General features: G+C 43.3%; 1 protein-coding gene across 2 annotated transcripts in view; it reads right to left on the reverse strand.

Annotated features, from left to right (window-relative positions):
• Positions 1–18,517, reverse strand: part of UTP20 (UTP20 small subunit processome component) — a 63,944-nt gene that overhangs the window by 10,547 nt on the left and 34,880 nt on the right. The window contains exons 27-41 of one of the 2 annotated variants that reach the window (XM_048500637.1): positions 18,367–18,507; positions 17,220–17,357; positions 14,749–14,888; positions 13,813–13,892; positions 12,593–12,897; positions 11,645–11,784; positions 11,308–11,464; positions 9,417–9,518; positions 8,072–8,239; positions 6,660–6,826; positions 5,591–5,732; positions 4,234–4,350; positions 2,686–2,856; positions 1,463–1,591; positions 227–337 (exon numbers count right to left, since the gene is read on the reverse strand). In XM_048500637.1, coding sequence (XP_048356594.1) covers positions 227–337; positions 1,463–1,591; positions 2,686–2,856; positions 4,234–4,350; positions 5,591–5,732; positions 6,660–6,826; positions 8,072–8,239; positions 9,417–9,518; positions 11,308–11,464; positions 11,645–11,784; positions 12,593–12,897; positions 13,813–13,892; positions 14,749–14,888; positions 17,220–17,357; positions 18,367–18,507 — 2,208 coding nt within the window. Of the gene's footprint in view, positions 1–226; positions 338–1,462; positions 1,592–2,685; positions 2,857–4,233; positions 4,351–5,590; positions 5,733–6,659; positions 6,827–8,071; positions 8,240–9,416; positions 9,519–11,307; positions 11,465–11,644; positions 11,785–12,592; positions 12,901–13,812; positions 13,893–14,748; positions 14,889–17,219; positions 17,358–18,366; positions 18,508–18,517 lie in introns of both variants that reach the window. The other variant, XM_048500636.1, reaches the window with a different exon arrangement.

Here is an 18,517-nt window from a genome sequence, read left to right on the forward strand (position 1 = left end):
CACAATGATATAGCTGGAACTAACTAAACACTAAATCAAGTGATGGATGATAACCAGTTTCTGCAACGAGCTGTTTTCAGTCATGACAGAAGGAGGTCTGAGACCAGTTTGAGGTAAGTACCAGAAGAATATACAGGGCTGCTAGCAATTACTATTGAGGAAGCTTTTAGGAGCAATAGTAAAAATCAAGATAACAGGAAGGAAAAAAACTTTAAATTTTACAAACCTGTCTGCACTGGACTCGAACTTGCTCACTTTGACCTGTGATGGCAAAGTCTGCAACCTTCTGCATGACACCATCCATTTCAGGCACAATCAATTTTCTGGATAATATAGCCTTGAAAAAATGAAAAAGAAACCTGAGTCATGATAATTTTTCTCTGCACTCTTGTTAAATACAACACAACTTATGGTCTTTCACGGGTTTTCAAATTTTTAAAAAACATATCTTGAAATGTTTTTGGAGAGTCAGAAATGGATCTTATGTTTAGGTACCACTACAGTGGTTTATGTACCTGAGAAAATTAAGAGTCCCAGTTATGAATTTCTGTGACAACCTGTGTCCTCTGTTCCCACAGTGTGCATTCTAACTGTCATGCCTTTAAAGCCCTAAATAATCTGAGACCTTCATACTTGTGGGACTGCATCTCCTGATAAACTCCCCAAAGAGCACTTCACTCAGCTGGAAACAACTTACTGAGGGTCCCTGGTCCAAGGACCCTTGGTCTGCCCTCAACCAGAGCCAGGCTTTCTCAGCTCTGGCCTTAGCCCGGCGGAACTCTCTATCAAGTAAGACCTAGGCCCTGCAGGACCTGGTGCAATTTTGCTGGGCTTGCTATTTCACCAGGCCTATGGTTTAGAACAGCAATATTTTTCATTTAGCCAGCCTCCCTTCCCCCCTCTTTCTTTCCCTCTTTCTTCATTGTTTCCCTTTTTATATATTGTTGAAGTCTTACCCTACTCCCATTATTCTTTAGTGCTTTAGTTGTCCCCTCCTTTTTTCCTTGACTGGCCTTTCATTGTATATGTTAGGGTGCCATGTGTGTTTTATCCAATGAGGGTTTTAATTGTTTATATATATAATTTTAAATTGGTGAACCTTGTTGTAAGCTGATAGCAGAGAAAGGGTCGGGTAAAACTAACTAACTAAATAATAAATAAACTGAAAGAGGGAAAGTTCCATTTTTGGAGAGGCCAGAAGCTAACACAGTATAAAGGCAGCATTCAGAACCTCTTCCATACAGAGCATGTTTAAAAAAGTAACAATGACTTCCATTCTCTGAAGTCTCCTTCTTGGAATATAATCTGCTCAACCACAGGCAACTTAAATTCCTCTTAATGCAGATTAAAAAGATATACACCGAAGCCACATTTGCAGCATAGAAATCAGTTCTACTGAGAAACTGTCCTCTTTCAATTTCAAGGAACAAATATTAAAAGAAAATTTGTTACGGTGCATTACCTTTAAGAGCCCAAAGGCAGTGGTTTGTCGTAATGAGTCATAGATATCTTCTTCCACGTATCCAAGCAATACTTGAAGTTGCTTGTCTGTTATGTGACTCTTTGTATTCCTTACAAGCAGAGACATACACTGCAAATCAAAAAAGTGCCATTACATGCATGTGATGTTCTACCAGAGCCAGAGTTGAAGGTAGGGTTCTCTACAAAAGATATTCTTAGTTCTGACCACACGTGTCAGAATTCCATATTTTCCATGTCTCCAGGCTTTATCCATTCTCTGTGATAAAAGTTTTGTTTTTACTGTGGCTATGAACTGTTTTTTGTGATAGGTAGTTCAAACAGATTTTTTTAACAGGCATTATGAATTCTTCTGAGAACTCTTTGGAGATCTTAGAAATAAGTGATTCACACATTTCAGAAATACATCATTCTGAATGTAAACAATAATGAGATTAAAGGCTTTTCATTGGCTAGCTTCCTCTGTTCCCATGTTTCAATAAAAGTAGGTGACTGCAGAACTGCAAAATAACCACAGTATTGGATCCTCTATAACAGGAGTCTCCAACCCTTTTGAGCCTACAAGTACCTTTGGAATCCTGACATGTGTGGTCAGTTAAGTCACAAAATGGATGCCACGCCTTATCTTCAGTCACCTAGTAAAGATTGTTGTGCTGTGGTGGCACTTGCTGCCACAGCAACATAGTTAACAATCTGCACCGCGAATCAATCCCCAGTGACCAATCAGAAGCCCTACTTGGCCCCATCCACTTTCGAAAACATTTTATGGCTGAAAGAAGTCAGTAGGTGCTCATTGGCAAGGATCCATGCTCTGTAGTATTCTGGATCAGCCAATAGAGAACAGGCCCATTTCACCCACTCTCTTTTCTATCCTGCACAGCAGTTCCCAACTATTGTTGACTGACAGAGTTCAGGGCTGGGCATAAGTTGTTGCACCACAAGGTAATAAGTTGAGAACAGCTTCTGAAGCCAATAATAACTTGAATAACAAGTCAAGACAACTGTTCAGCAAGCACATTTCTTTGACATGATTGGCCAACACATGCATGCTCATTTTCTGCTGTTTTCAAAAGAAAAAAACCCTGAAGACTCTTCAACCACACAGATTGCCCACCCTTCTGGCATGCCTTCCAGCCAAACAATTTTGCATAGAGCATCTCCACAGGATAAGCACTAGAAAGGACTGTGCCTCTGGGTAATACTTACTTTGAAACAATTTACAACCAAATGGAAATTCTGGCCTTTAGCTGCTCCTGGTTTGGCAAAGTCCTTCAGCAGAACAAACAGCTGCTTGATCAGCTGCTCCATGTTTGCATCTACAGCAGGCAGAGGAAACTTTAAGATCCACAGAAGGGACTGAAGAGCACCAGTGACCACCTAGGAGAGAGGGAAAGAAGAAGAAAACATGTGGACCGAAGGAAAGTTAGGCAGGAGCCACAAGACCAAGACTGAAATGACCATCTTAAAGAGGAAAACATGTTTCTGTTGAGGAATTTAATATCTACCTCCTGCTTTTCTTCCACAGAACTCACAGTGGAGTTCCTGGGATTCTTGGGTGGTCTGCCATCCAGACACGGCCATGACTGGACCTGCTTAGTTTCAACAGGGTTATTGTATGGCTTCTGGGACTTACTTTTTTTCCTGTAGCTCTGCCCAGAGCCCTCGATATCAGCCATGTTTTAAGGCTCTGATTTTAAGTAGAGTGGTTACAGTGTCAGACTAGGACCTGGGAGATTCAGGTTCAAATTCCCCACTCTGGTATGCAGTACCGTAGGAAGGGAAAATGGCGCCTGTTTGAAATGGTGGCCCCCCGCTCCCCCAAAACATGCCTCACTTACCTTTTTAAAGCTAAAAGAGCAGCCTGCTCCAGTCTGTGGGGGCTGCTGTGGGCCATAGAAGCAGCCCGAGGGGAGGGGTGGGGGAGCGGCATTTGTCCCCCCTGTCCTGTGGTAGCTCCGCCTATGGTAGTATGGAAGCCTGCTGAGTTACCTTGGGCCTGCAACACACACTCAGCCTAACCTACCTTACAGGACTGTTGTGAGGATAAAAAGAAGGTGATGAGAATGATGTAAACCACTTTGGTTTCTCCCTAGGGAGAAAGATGGGTTACAAACTAACTACATGAATGAAAAGATAACTATCTAAGCACATGGAACCAAACAGAGATGGATCAGAGTGGTGGTGCCAAAGTTTAAACGTGCCTGAAAGCTACGTTTTCTGGGGATTAATTGACACAACTTCTCATACACTGGCACAAATACTCAAGGTCAAAATATTAATAGCAGAGAGTCAATTATAAGCAGGCATGTGCATATAAGAAGCCTGCCCTGCCATGCACACGCCAACACTCCAATCTTTCCCCCCCTAATCACCATTTCCATGAATACTGCAGGGACCTCCAATCATTTTGATTCATTATTGCTGTCAGCACCTTAGTACTAAACATGAAAGCCTTGAAGCAGAAGTGACCTTATTTCCACATGCAAAGAAAAGTACTGTGGTGCATCCAATGGTGATGTACCTGTGGCTTTATCTTTTGAGATCTTCTCAGCAGCCATAAGGGTTAAAAAACATGCTTAATGCAGCCAGACCCAGGTTAGTTCTGCTATCTACTCTGCCATTTGAACAATCAATAGGCAAATAGTGGGCATTTTTCCAATTTTTACTTCAGTGGCAGCAAAAATAAAAGAGCCCCAGGAGAACTTCAGCCTCTGCATTGCAGAAGAGCAGTTTCACTGAACTTCAGAATCCTACCTTAACATCTGTGGATTGCAGGCAGCTGATCAGCAGCTGTACAAAAGGATCTAGCATTTCTAAAACATGTCCATCCGAAGAATTTATTTTGGACCTCTTCAAGCTCATGTGGAGCAACTGCACAGCAAAGAAAGCAAAGGCATTACACACACAAAGAAGCAGCAACATGGCACTCAAATGGAAACAAGGGAAACTTTCAGGTTATAACAGCCGACGGCTACCATTTAAGATGGTGGGATTCCTCAATTACACCTCGAAGATGCAGCAGTGATCTCAACAGGGGAACGTATAGGCAAGCCAAGGAATAGGACAAGTGGATGTAAATGGATTAAACACATATGCCCAAGCTCAGTCCCACAGTGCTCACCTTTTCCTCTCTGGCTACATAAACGAAACTTCAGATGATCCCCAGTGGTGTACTCGCTCTGCCTTGGAGCGAGCCAGAGGCAACCTTGGGCCCTAGGGGCAGGGGCAGTGTGGCTGGGGAAATTCGGTGGATGGGCAGGGCGGGGAATTTGGCTGGGGACTGAGTGCGGCCCAAGGTTGCCTCTGGCTCGCTCCAAGGCAAGCAAGGCAGGCAAATGAGTGAGGAAGTGGCACGGCACAGTCTTCCTCTGTTCCTGTCAGCTTTCTTCCCAGCTTATCAGCCAGGCGAGGCAGAGGAGAAGGAGGAGGCTGCCTCAGCCTTGCTGGTAAGTTGGTGAGGGGGAAGCTGGGAGGGAGAGTAGGAGGCCACATCACCCTACGTGCTCACCCACCAGCCCTGTGCACCTTGGAGAAGACCGGAGGTGGGTGGGGGAGTTTGGCAAGGGGTTGGGTGTGAAGGGAAGGGAAGGGGGGGCCAAAATGCATCCGCACGTGACCAGGTGGATGGTGCCTGGTACAAATGACTCCCCCTCCCCTAGATACCCCAATGATGGCCCCCAGAAGAAGAATGACATGTAAAAAAGGTACTATTCCTGAACTATTTTAACCGCTTACCACCTCAGTTGTGGAGATGGAAAATTAGAGATGGCAATGCACATCTACCTTACAGAGAAAATTGTGAAGTGAAGTTGGGCAAATCTATCATCGCTAAGGGGGCACAGTTCATCTCCTGCCCCACCCTACCATCAGGACGTTTAAAAATGTAACAGCTGATGGGGATGGATGCTATGACCAGAGGCACTATCCTTCAGTTCCTGACACAAGACACTTGGAAAAACATATGACAGGAGAAGGCTCCTCCTGCCAGGGAAAAGCCCCTTCATCAGAGGAATGAAATTTGCAAGATGCAGCCCATAAACTAGAATGCAATGATGCATCTGTGCTATATTTTTAAAAGAGCATCTTTTTACATTTCTGGCAAGCTTCTTACCCGTAGTCCTGACTCAACCAAAATGTGCATGTTAGTTCGGCTGCTCACTGGTGCTTTTTGCCCTCCTCGAACTGGGGTTGGTGGAAGCAAGAGGCAGCTTTGGGGTTGCAAACGAGGATCTGGAGGAGCCGGGGCTTTTGTTCTGAAAAGGAGCATTGACAAAGATGAAGCAAACACTTGCTATGCCACTCTTGAGTAAAGAAAATCAAAACAAACAAACAAACAAACAGGGTCTAATTTTTCATGAATGCCTGAGAATGAGTCTGACTGTTATTGCCAAATGGTGTCAGGCGACTTCAGTAAGGATTCTTTTCAATAAAAGTTTACAGATGGCAGCTCTGTGGTCAAGATGAAGCCCCAGCCGTCCCAGTGAGGGTTGGGCTTTGTGATGCAGCCTCCTCTCTCTTCTTCTTGGAATTGCTCCTTCACTTCCTGATTCAGCAAACTACAGTTTGCCATGATGTCGAAATTTTAAAAAATCATGGATTCTGGTTCTGGTTAAAAGGTAAGCCACCATATGCATACATCACTGTTTGCTCAGTTTGAACATCACAGCGAACTATTATTTCTGTGAAGCAGGAGAAGTCACCAGCGCATGATAGGAGCAGGTGAGTATGACACACGTCTGAACCAGGCCTGTGTGTTTTGAGAGTTCAGATTCAGCAGATGACTGTTCACTTACCCTTGGAAAAAGGAACCCAGTTCTCATTAAGTCTTAACATGGCTTCTCTAAAAATAACAAAAGTGCACAAGGGCTTTCCCACCAAATCTGTGGTGACTAACAAAGGGATCCCTCTTTCTTCCATTCATCAATATATATTAAAAAGGCAACAAATCACAATTTAAGAAGTGGTTCTAACAAGCAAAGAAAGAAAGAAAGAAAGAAAGAAAGAAAGAAAGAAAGAAAGAAAGAAAGAAAGAAAGAAAGAAAGAAAGAAAGAAAGAAAGAAAGAAAGAAAGAAAGAAAGAAAGAAAGAAAGAAAGAAAGAAAGAAAGAAAGAAAGAAAGAAAGAAAGAAAGAAAGAAAGAAAGAAAGATGTTTGACTTTATAATTCTTAACTAGACTTGCCTTGCTTTCTCTGTTATTAATGGCAGATTTTCACTAATCAGGCCATGGCTAAGCAGAAGAATACATTCAGCAGTCATTGCTGTATTCATTATCAGTCCAGACACAATGCGGCGTAGAGTCTCATTCACCTTCCGGGACATCTTTAGACTGGTAGTACTCTCTAAAATCTGCAAGTCAATATCACAAAAATCACCTCAATGCTCCGAGTTCAAATGTACAGTTTCTTTTTAGACTACATGATTTGGTTATAAGGAAGGAATGGGAGTGGGGAAGCATTGTCGGACTGGAGAGATCAAAGCTCAGATCCCCAAACAGTCATGAACCTCAGTGGATAACCCTGGGACAGTCACTATCTCTCTGCCTAGCCCACCTCACAGGGTTATCATGAAGCAGCGGGGATGTATATCACCATGAGCTCCTGGGAAGAATTTTAGGACAAAATGAATGAATCGATACTCAGTCTGTCCACTGGTGAATGTTCTGAAAAGGCATAACCTCACATACCCCTCATTTTTACTTTGAGAGCCACCTAAAGTAGGTCTCCAACAAAGTGGCATATAAATGTTTTAACACACAAAAACGCATCTGCTTCCACAGTATTGGAACCCATGAAAACATTTACATAACTCTCAGGTTATGCCACAGACTGCTCTTTTTTCCTGACCTGGGTAGCCCAGGATAGCCTTATCTCATCAGATCTTGGAAGCTAAGCAGGGTCAGCCCTGCTTAGTACTTGGATAGGAGGCCACCAGGGAAGTCCAGGGTCACTATGCAGAGGCAGCCAATGGCAAACCAACTGTGCGCACCCTTTGCCTTTAAAATCTATGGGGTCACCACAAGTTGGTTGTGACTCAAGGGTTTTAAAAAAAGGAAACTCATACTAGTGAACCAACAGATTGTTTAAGCAGTGAACACCTTTACATAGCAAACAGCAACTAACCAAATCCTGAAAGGTCACCAACCATGTTAGCAGCAGAGGCTAGAGTATTTCTGGTAGCTACAGACTGTTTATATGTAGAAAGGGCAGTAAGCTGTAGGCAGAGCAGCTATTTGGCACAACACAGAGATATCGTGGCAGTGGTGCCAATGCCTGGCTCTGTTTCAAACCACTGGCCAATCCAGTCAGAAGCACTCTAAGCTATGAGGTCACAGTGCTGCTCCTTTCCACACCAGCATCTCCTTCCGGCCCTGGAAACTTGGGGTAATGTTGGCTTGGAAAGAGCTGCACCCAGTCCCTCCACCATTACTGCAAATTTCTGAGCTGCCAGAACAACAAAAGGAGAGACTCCTGTGCTGTAAAAGTAATGCCTAAGGGGGCTTACACTATATGTTCATTGGAAGAATAATTAGCTTTGCTTATCTATAGCACAATATACTCTGGCATCCCACTGAAAATTAGTGGTATCTCTTACCTCTTTTAACGGAAGAATAAGCTTAGTCACATGGTCCTTTCCGATATACTTGGCAAGGATTTCATAGGAATCATAACTTTTGCTCCGGCGAGCTTCCATTGCTTTGGAAACTATGCCTTTCACTCCCTTCTCTTCAGCAACCTCCCCAAACAGTTCTTGATTGAAAATCTTTTCAGAAGATACGGAAAAATTAGCAACATCAGAGCAGTGATTATTTCTTCAGATGCCCTGCTGGCATCCAACCACAAATTCTGACATCTCAGGGGCACTTTTCTAGAAGAGAGGACAGCACTATCTTCTGGTTTTTACAGTGCCCTCCCTGCCCCCTATGTGCTTCATGAGGGTCCCCTGACCTTCAGGAAGAAAATCTAGAGGGATTATGTGGGATGCAAGAGGGATGAATCAGCAGGAATTGCACTGCTTTTTCCAAAAATGTAAGCCCCCATGAGGCTTTGGAACTGTAAGGTTGTATGCAGGTCATTAGCACCAGACATTTAATGGACCTCTTTCCAAAGAAGCTCCAAAAAAGGCAAGAGGGAAAAAGACACAGAATCTCCAGCTGATGAAGCTGGTCAGCTCCTCAACCAGGATATCTGGCTACTTTATAGAAGGCCAGTAGTCAGTGTGGTATGATGGTTTCAGAATCACACTGGGGCTGGGGAGATAAGGGTTCAAATACTCTCTATGAAGCTCACTGAGGAAGAAGTGAGAACCATACACCCTACGCCTCTGGGAAGGACGTCAAGACAAAACAATGTCATAAAAGTATACAGCTGTAACCATCCCTAGCCACCCCAATGAACTGAAGAGCAGAGGGTTGGGCTGAAAGAACTGTGTGAAGAAGAAAAATATCTGCCAGTGCTGTTCTGCAATCACTTGCGCAAAAGTTCACATAAGGATACAATTAAGTAACCTCTGTAGCAGTTCTCACACCTGTGCCAGAGGTTACACAAACACTTATGCAAGCAGGCTGTCTTGGGGTTTACTTGTCTCTGGCAGAGTTCCAATACAAAGGAACTCTTTCATGAGTGGAAGACACGTTCCACATGCAAAAGAAAACCTTCAGATCCCACTCAAGGCCCCGATCAGTGGAATCCAAGGTTGCAAAGCTCAGTCTGGAAAATGGAAACTATTTCACTTGCCCCTTTTCTTCCTGTAAAATTGCTAGTTACTCATTTGAGCCCCTTTATGAAGGATGATCACACCAGCTCAAAACAAAAAAAATAACCCCACCGTGAAGAAACTAGGAGTTGCAAGCTCGAGCCAGCAGTTTCATCTTCAAAACAAACACTCCTTTTGCACCAGGAACTGCAGACAAACACCAGTTTCGATTCATGCAACTTACTTCAATCATAAGTTCTAAGCAGGAATCCAAATCACCCACATTAAGCCTACTACTGGCAAGGCCTTTCAATAAAAGGTGGACCGTGAATGTCAGCACATGAACCTACAGAAGGGGAAGAGATCAAATTACTTTCTGGCCGTTCAGTGGCAAAATAACACAGATGCTTCAGTAGCATAGGATGGAGATGATGGCTACATCATTCTGAACAAATTTAGTACTGTATTGTTGAAGGCTTTCATGGCCGGAATCACTAGGGTGCTGTGTGGTTTCCGGGCTGTATGGCCGTGTTCTAGCAGCATTCTCTCCTCCTCTGAAGATGCCAGCCACAGATGCAGGTGAAACCTCAGGAGAGAATGCTGCTAGAACACAGCCATACAGCCCGGAAACCACACAGCACCCCAAATTTAGTACTGCTAACTACAAAGACAATCTGCTATATAATCCAGCATTTCTCAAACTCTTGGCCCTCTTTGCCTTCTAAACTTACTCAACCTTGCAACTCAGCATCAACATCGGACATACAACAGAATGTGTAGAGATCCTGGCATACAGTGTACAAAGTCCTTTGGACCATTCCACCAAACTGAAATTGCCATTATGGAGGGACAGTTAGGTCACTCCCCCTGCTGTCCAGGAAGGGCTATGGAAAACTTCTGTTCCTCCTGGAACTACAGAGGGCTGTCTTTCCCCTTCCCTCCAGGAGTAACAAGCTCTGCCCCACCTGAAATACATTCCTTCTTTCCCCCAAATCAGAAAATATTATGGTGGGGGGAAAAGTGAATAACTTCACCCCACTGAAGAGAAGACCTTTTCATGGTAAGTTCCAACCTGTCATTCTCCTCCCATGGGATCCCGTCATTTACTGACAGTTATGTGCCAAAGCAATGAATTTGGGCAGGAAAAAATACTCCCAATCTGATTTTAACCTTAATCTCATTTTCTCACTTTATAAGTCTTGATGAACCACCTGCTGCAGAACAATATGGCCAAAGGCTGCTGCAGCTGAGGCCTGGCCATCCAAATTGTAGTGCCAAACAAATGTGGAAATGATGACCAAGTTGCAGCTCAGCAGATTTCCTCAACTGGGGCTCAGGTCTGGGAGGTCATGTGACATCCCCACTGGTGCCAGCAATGAGGCAGCATTGGGTTGGGGCAGCAATGAGGCAGCATTGGGTTGGGACAGAGTGGAATACCTGGCTCCCATCACCTCAGCTGAGCTTAGCCAAGCTGCTTCCAGCCATCAGATCTTCCACGGCAAGGTGGTTTCTTCGATTGAAGCTCCACAGCCCTGGAGGAAGATGATTTGGACTTTTCTTTGGCCATCCTAAGCTTTCACAGTGGAGCTTCTCCAAATAGTGACCTGTCTGGACACAGGGCTATGAAATCTGGAGGGAAGGAGAATGGTAGCCCCCTGTAATTCTGGGAGGAACAGAAGTTTTCCATAGCCATGCTCGGATGATAGGGGAGGTATGACCTAACCATCAGTGAATGACAGCCTCATTGAGAGAGAATGAGGTATCTCGGGTACCCTTCATAAGATTCATACAGGAAACAGCACCAGTTTTCCCCAAATCAGGTAGGCATGATGAGTCAAAGTGGGGGAGCAACCGCTTCAGAGAAGATCCTCTGCTAAGAGGTGTTCAAATGACCCATGTCTTGATGGTCACAGAGAAAGGTTCCAACTGCCTTAAAGTCATATCTCAACTTATACCTACACACACAAAACTTCCAAAACCCTTTCAGGATTCTGTATCCTGCTCAACAGTTTGAGAACTTGTAGTATAATCTAGCCATGCTACCCAGCTAAGGAAGCAACAGTTCTGATTTGCCCTGTAAATTTCCTTCCTCTCTGATCAAAAATGACAAGGAAGAAAAAAACCCAGAAATTTACTTGGTAACCATGGACAAGAATTGACTGCATCTCTTTTAAGATGTATTGAAAGTAGTGGGCTCCCAAAGCTTCCATTATTTTCATCAGGGTGTTGCGCGCAATGTCCCGGATCTCCTGTGCTCTATTTCTGAGGAGCGAACAGACTTTCAGAAGAACGCTAGAAACAAAGAAGAGCAAAAAAACACACCAAAATAAATCAAATGAAATAGAGCAGTACATATGCTTAACTTAGTAGGGCAGTATTCAAGATTATGGACTCTTTCCAGAAAATTAATAGTATGCTATATTTCTATGGTTTAACTCCAACAGAAATAACATTCTTGAGAAAGGAAGATACCTTGGCAAATTTTCTTCCATGACATCCTTTGGTAGAGACTGCATCAGTTTGACCACTGCAAAAGCCAGTGGCACCCGAATCACCTCTTCATCATTCACAACTTTGGATTTCACAAGCTTGTGTTCTTCATCTCTTTTTACCTGCAGGATACAAAGACAACCCCTCTCAAAATTATCTACTGGACAATCTGACTGTCTCCTCTTGTTGTACAGCAGTCTTAGACCTACATCCAGATAGAAAAACTTTCCTAGCTTCAGAAGTGACACATTTTTAATAGCAAATTCTTCATTGAATAAGGCCAGGAAACATCAGAAACATGGAGGAAAACATACCCAATTAATTAAGTGTGATGTTTACAAGTCACTTCAATGCTAGAGAAATATAGTAGCTGGCGTAAGGGGGTGAGGAGACAGGAGAGGAGATGGAAGAGAAGGTTCATGTCCTGTTTCTCTGTCTTCAAATAAACAGGAATTGAATAACCCCAACAGCTGAAAGTAGGTTTGCCATTTGCTTGCTGGAAGCAGGAGATCTCTTGCCCCCAGCATCCATTGCATGCCAGCACTCCAAGGGTCAACAGGATTTTTTAAAAAATCATTGGTTGTGCGATGTCACTTCCATGAAAAACCCAGAAGTGACATTAGTCCTCTCTAGGAATTGCTGGGTACATTACCATAAAACCAGAGATTTCCCAGTAATTCCTAGAGGCGGCTAACATAACTTTTGGGTTTTTCACAGAAATTATGCCACACCATTGCTGACTGTATCCCCACCCCCATGTTCCTGATCACCCAGACTAACAGCCTTTCCCTCAAGTCATACTTCCTGGTGGTTTTGACCCCAGGGATGGTGGAGGCTCAGAAACTTTGGTAGTCAGCTCTTGACTACCAGAGATTCAGCCAATTACAGTTAAGATATTCTTAGATTATAATGAAGAATCTAGAAATTCACCTTTGCAGTCAGACACCTGCGCAATTTTGGCAGGATGTTCCCAGTTACAGTTTCTTGGATATGTTTGATCAGACATTCCAACTCTTCCTTACTCCTAGGTAGGATGGAGATTGCTTTTGTCGTTTTTTGGCAGTCTTCATTTTCCCTGTTAGCAGGCTGATCAGGAAGAGGACCAGTAAGCTCCTTCAGCTGATCAGCATTCACTGGAAGATTCTTGCTAGTTTCTTGACCTTCTTCTCCATCACTCAGCTCCACCTCCATAACTTCATTCTCCACTTCAGGCTCAGCATCCATGACTTCTACAGCTGCTGGGAAGGAGGGGGGGCATGGCTCATTGACTGAGGACACAGTTCAACTGTAGGTGCCAGAATTTAGCCTGGAACCTTGAGCATTCAAAAAAATCTCTGGTACTAGAAGTTTGGAAGACCTTGACAAGCAGCTGCCAATCAGAGTAGACAGTCTTACTGAGCCAGATGGATCAATGGTTTTACTCACCATGAGGCAGCTTAATATACTTAAAAACCTGAAATTTTATAGTTCTTATTTAGTGCATTAAGCTTCATCAGACATAAGTATGGGGGGGGGGATGACAATACAATGTCAGCAGAAATCAGCTCCATGCAAATGCTACTGAGGCAAATGGGAGTTGTCCAAGACCAGATGTTTCCAGTAGATTACACCTACTGACCCGCTCTGTAGCTCAGCATTTGGGGAGCTTTCCAACACAAGCTTTTCAAGCCATAAAAACCATAAATCCAAGTATGCAAAGCCAAACATACCTGAAACTGACTAGCAGCAAATTCAGGAAAGACAGAAGTCTTCACAGAAAACTTAATTACCTTATGAAATTGACTGCCACAAAATACAGTGAGGGTCATTACCCAAGATGGCTTTAAAGGGAGAACAAATTCATGGAGAATCAATTGACCAAGAGCCATAATGGCTAAATGTTCAGTGTGCCTCTAAGTAACAGTTGCTTGGCAGGAAGGGGCGTTGGCCTGTTTACAGGCTCTCTAGGGGAATCTCACTGGCCACCCTGAAAAACAGGATGCCAGATTAAATGGACCTTTGGCTTGATCCAGCAGTGTTCTTGTGTATTTACAAAGTCTGCTGTAGTAAAGTAAGTGATTCAACTGACAGATGTCCCTGCCAAATTTATTGTGGCATAGTGTCTGTGAGTTAGTGGTCCATTCCATCAAATGCATAAATTAAAATTTTACCTTTATTCTCAATCATCTTGAGTTGCTTTTCAAGAGTTTCATGGTCAAAATGAAATGCTTCGAGCACCATAACAAGAACACTGTCAAAACAAAATCAAGAGCAAAAAGATATTTTATCCAAAACCTTCCAACTTTTGAAATGCGTAGAAGGACACAGGAAACCACTCTGTACTTTTTAGCATTTCATTTATGTTGTTAACATTTTACCCTTATTTCAAATTCATGTCAATTTAACACACGTGACTTATGAAGCCTGCACAGTGCAAAAGCAAGAAAGAATTTAGCCAACACTATTATGCTGACCCCCACCCCGCTTCAATTTGCAGTGCAAAAAACCTCCACATTTGAACTGAAGTGCCACGCATTCCAGGCCACGGCTACCAGAGGGGTTTCGGGGTGGAGGCAAGTGATTTCTTTGTGCCGACATTTGCCAGTCTGTGGGGCTTTTGTTCCTGTTTGTATAATCATGTGGATTTATTATTGTGCAAATTTCTAACGTCACAATGTTTTCTTAACTGATCAAGTAGAACAGCTGAGCAACCCACCCTGTACACTGCAAATACCAGGGCAGTTACTACAACCACCATTCTTTTGATTCCATGAATACGGAAGTATACACAGGATGTGAAATTATGGTTAGTGAAGATGCAGCCCGAAGCAAAAAAAAGAGTCACAGGACATGTCAGAACTCTAAGAACAGCCCAACCAGTTCTGCATACCCAAGAGGGTTTGAGACTCTTTATTCTTAAATAACAGCTCCTGTGCAGCAAAACTTTTAAAACTAGAGTGAAAGATTTTCTCAAAACCAAACTGATACAGAATAGGAGCTTGTTGCTCCAGCAAAACCAAGTTAAATACACCCAAGCCTGAAGGAGCCCATTCAGTCTTGTCAAAAGGAAATTAAAACCACGAAATTGAAAGTGACCTTCATCATACCTGACACCTAATTTTTGATTGATCTGTCCAGTCTGCAAAACATGTATGAAATGTTTCAAATGATAAAAGTACGCCGACCAAGAAAGGTGTCTGCAAACAGCTCCTACCACTTCAACAGACGCAGTGACCATGTTTTCATGCTGTGGAATAGAAAAAACCTTCTCGTTGTCAAACTCTACAGGAAATCTGCCTAAGCCAGCAAAGCACACTGGGGGTACTGCAGTGAGTCACTGTGCCATCTTAAGCAGAGCCATGTTCTTCTAAACCCACTGAAGTCAGTAGGATGAGAAGGGTTTAATTCTGCTGACAGCTGCACTGTAACCCAGGAACGATCTGGTTCAATTTTCACCTCTGCCACAAACTCGCTCTCTTAGCCTCTCCTTTCAATGGAAAATCTGGAGACAATTAGGTCAGTCTTCCTCCCCTCTTTCTTTCTTCTCCCTTTCCTTCGGTGGCAATCTTCTTTCACCCTTCCCTTTCTCCCTGCATCCCTTGTAGGTCAATCTCCTGCTGTTCTTACCCCTTCCCTTTTCAAACAGGATTCCCATCTTTTCTCCACACCTTCTTAGTCTCCTCCTTTCTTTCCTCCACCCCTTCTCAGGAAGTGATTCTCAAGAATAAGTCATGTCAGACTGTCTCTTTTTTTGGGGAGAAAGTTAGTACTTTGCTAGATTAGGGGAATGCTGGCAGATCGCACCCAATGAGGGCTTGTCAACTGTTCCTCATCCTCCTGGAGCAGCGTGACAAGTGGAGTGCCTCCGGGATCTGTCTTGGGACCTGTCTTCATAAATGATTTGGATGACGGAATAGAGGATGAAGGATGCTCATTTGCTGATGATATGAAATTGTGAGGGGTAGCAAATATGGTAGAAAACAGTCAGGGCACAGGATGACTTTGACAGGCTGGAAAACTGGGCTAAAACAAATACAATTAATTTAAATTGAGATAAATGTAAAGTTCTGCAATGAGGCAGGAAAAATTATAGGATTATAATTATAGGTTGGGGGAAACTGTCTTGAAAGTAGTACCTGCAAAAAGGAGCTAGGAGTCTTACTATATCACCCACTGAACATGAGTCAGCCGTGTGATGTGGTAGCTAAAAAGGTAGATGAGGTTTTGGGCTGTATCAAAAGAAGCTTACAGTGTTCAGATTACATGAACAGATGGTATCACTTTACTCTGCTCTGGTTAGACCTCACTTAGAGTATCGTATTCAGTTTTGGGCACCACAGTTTAAGAAGGATGTAGACAAACTGGAACATGTCCAGAAGAGGGCAATAAAGATGGTGAAGGGACTGGAGACCAAATTGTATGAGGAAAGGTTGAAGGAACTTGGTATCTTTAGCCTGAAGAGATGACTGAGAGGTGATATGACAACCATCTTTATGTACTTGAAGGACTGTCCTACAGAGGATGGTACAGAGTTGTTTTCTGTTTCCCCAGAAAGTCAAACTAGGACTCATGGGTTGAAATTAAATCAAAAGAAGTTTTGGCTAAACATTAGGAAAAACGTTCGGAGTGGCTCCTCAGTGGAACAGGTTTCCTCAGGAGGTGGTGGGCTCTCCTTCTTTGGAGGTTTTTAAGCAGAGGCTAGATGGCCACCTGACAGCAATGCTGATTCTGTGAACTAAGGCAGATTATGACAGAGGTGGCAGGAAGAGTTGCATCAGTGCTTGGCTCTCTGAGCCTTTCTTACATGCCCAGAGTAATGGGGATCAACACTTTGGGTCAGTATGCAGTTTTCTTCCAGGTCAGATTGCATCCTGAAGGGATTTCTGCCAGCTTCAGTGGGGGTGCAAGGGAAGATAGTTGTGATCTTGCATTGTGCAGCAGATTGGACTAGATGACCTTGGAGATCCCTTCCAACAATATGATTCTGTGATTCTCTATTATTCTAATGCTCCCCTTTCCCTCACTGCGTCTTCTCAATCTCTCCCTTTCCTCTGTCACCCTGTCTCAATCTCCTCCTCTCCCCTCACCTTTCAGACAACCCATCAATCTTTTTCCTCACCACAGGAGCCACTCTGGCCACAGCCCTGCTAACAGCAGCAGCCTCATGGTCAGGAGCCATGTCCTCTAATAAATACTCTGCACATAAGCAGACATTTTTAACTCTTCTCAATGTATTTTTAAAGGTTTAAGATTTTTCTGCAAACCTGGGAGTCCCTCAAGTTCCAAGAAAAATCTTACTTTTGTCAGTGTGGGCCCGATTCAGATTCAGATAGCTGCAGATTGACCCCGCTGTCCATATTGCTATTACATATAAAAATGTAAAGTTGATGCTAAAAATCCACCCAGCTTAAAACTGCTTCACTTTCTAAAGATTACGTATGAGCAACATTCCAGGGTTCATTTTTCTCTTCAAGTAAGAAAGGTCTCCTGTTAAATAAAAATCATTCATGTTGCTAGCAAAAATGGGTCTTTAAGACTACAAAAAACTGACTTTCCCCCATCATATCAAAAATCTCACCTTGAGCATTTTCTCATCAAAAATGGTAGTTGTTGCATAAGGCATAATGTAGTTCTGAAGAGATCTGGAGGACAGGGTGATTTTGCCTTCAGTTATCTGCTTTGCCAGTTTCTTCAAGGCTCGTGCCCTTCTGTGGATCTGAAAGACAGACACAAAAGCATGCCATTAAACATTCAACTATTCAATGGCTGAAACAAATACAACTGATGTTCAAGTTCTTATTGCTAGTATACATCTAATTTTGAACTTGGCCTCAAAGTATGGATCAAACAATGCGAACACTGAGGTCAGGTATGAAAAGTTTTCCATTGGCAGCATGGCTGCAAGTCACCATCACCACTCCCCAGCTGAGGGGGGCCTGGAGAGGAAAGCAGCACACTTTCTGCACTCAGCCCACATCTCCAATCGGGTGGCCTGCAGTGGCAGGGAAGGGTTGGAGTGGAATATGCACCACGGTCGCCTTCCACCCAAGCCGCCACTTATTGGAGGCAGGCCCCAAAGGACTAGTGGTGAAGGGGAAAATGGGATGTCCCCTCCTCTCTGAGTCCTGGTGGTACTCTGCTTGCTTCATCTATCACTGGATCCTTTAGGATAAGTTACTCGCTGTATCTCACTCAGTCTAGGCTCTATTATTGTAAATGGACGTTTTGAATAAGAGGATGAGTCACTCAGATTACATGAGCAATCTTGCGCCACTTCTTTTTGAAAGCAATTTCAAGACTCTCTTGAGCATGAACCAAAATATGTTAAATGATAATACATCCTTCTGTAAAATGCAATCTGATTGGGCTAGAAACAATTAATAACCTTGAATGTTTTAGTGTTGAGAACAATGAAGCATTTGCATTGATTCACATTCATAAAACATAAGGGATAATTCACTAGGGAAATATCTGAAAAATCCCATAGGAGTTGTACAAAGATGTGGGAATGAACACGTGCAGCTTGCATTTCTTTCCATGGGGCTTGTGCACATGGTCCTGGAAAATGTTGGACATCCTAAATAAAATTTATAGTAGCATTTGTTGTTCAAGGTACAGATTTTGGACCTTCCTATCTGCTCACGATACAAAGTATTACCTTCCCATTATCCCAATAACTAAAGAGGGTAACTGAACAGTGAGTCTAGAACGATGTTGCCTTTTACCTGAATATGCTTCATATTTTCAAAGAAGTCCATCTCTGGATCATGGCAGTCGGTCAGCTGGACCAAGTCCTGAAATTCTGGGTGTTTTGGGAAGGCTCGAATCAAGCAGGAGAGCAATGATGTGTAATCCTGCTGAATACTCTGCAAGGAG

Source organism: Sphaerodactylus townsendi, linkage group LG06 (genome assembly GCF_021028975.2).
Source record: "Sphaerodactylus townsendi isolate TG3544 linkage group LG06, MPM_Stown_v2.3, whole genome shotgun sequence".
NCBI lineage: Eukaryota > Metazoa > Chordata > Lepidosauria > Squamata > Sphaerodactylidae > Sphaerodactylus > Sphaerodactylus townsendi.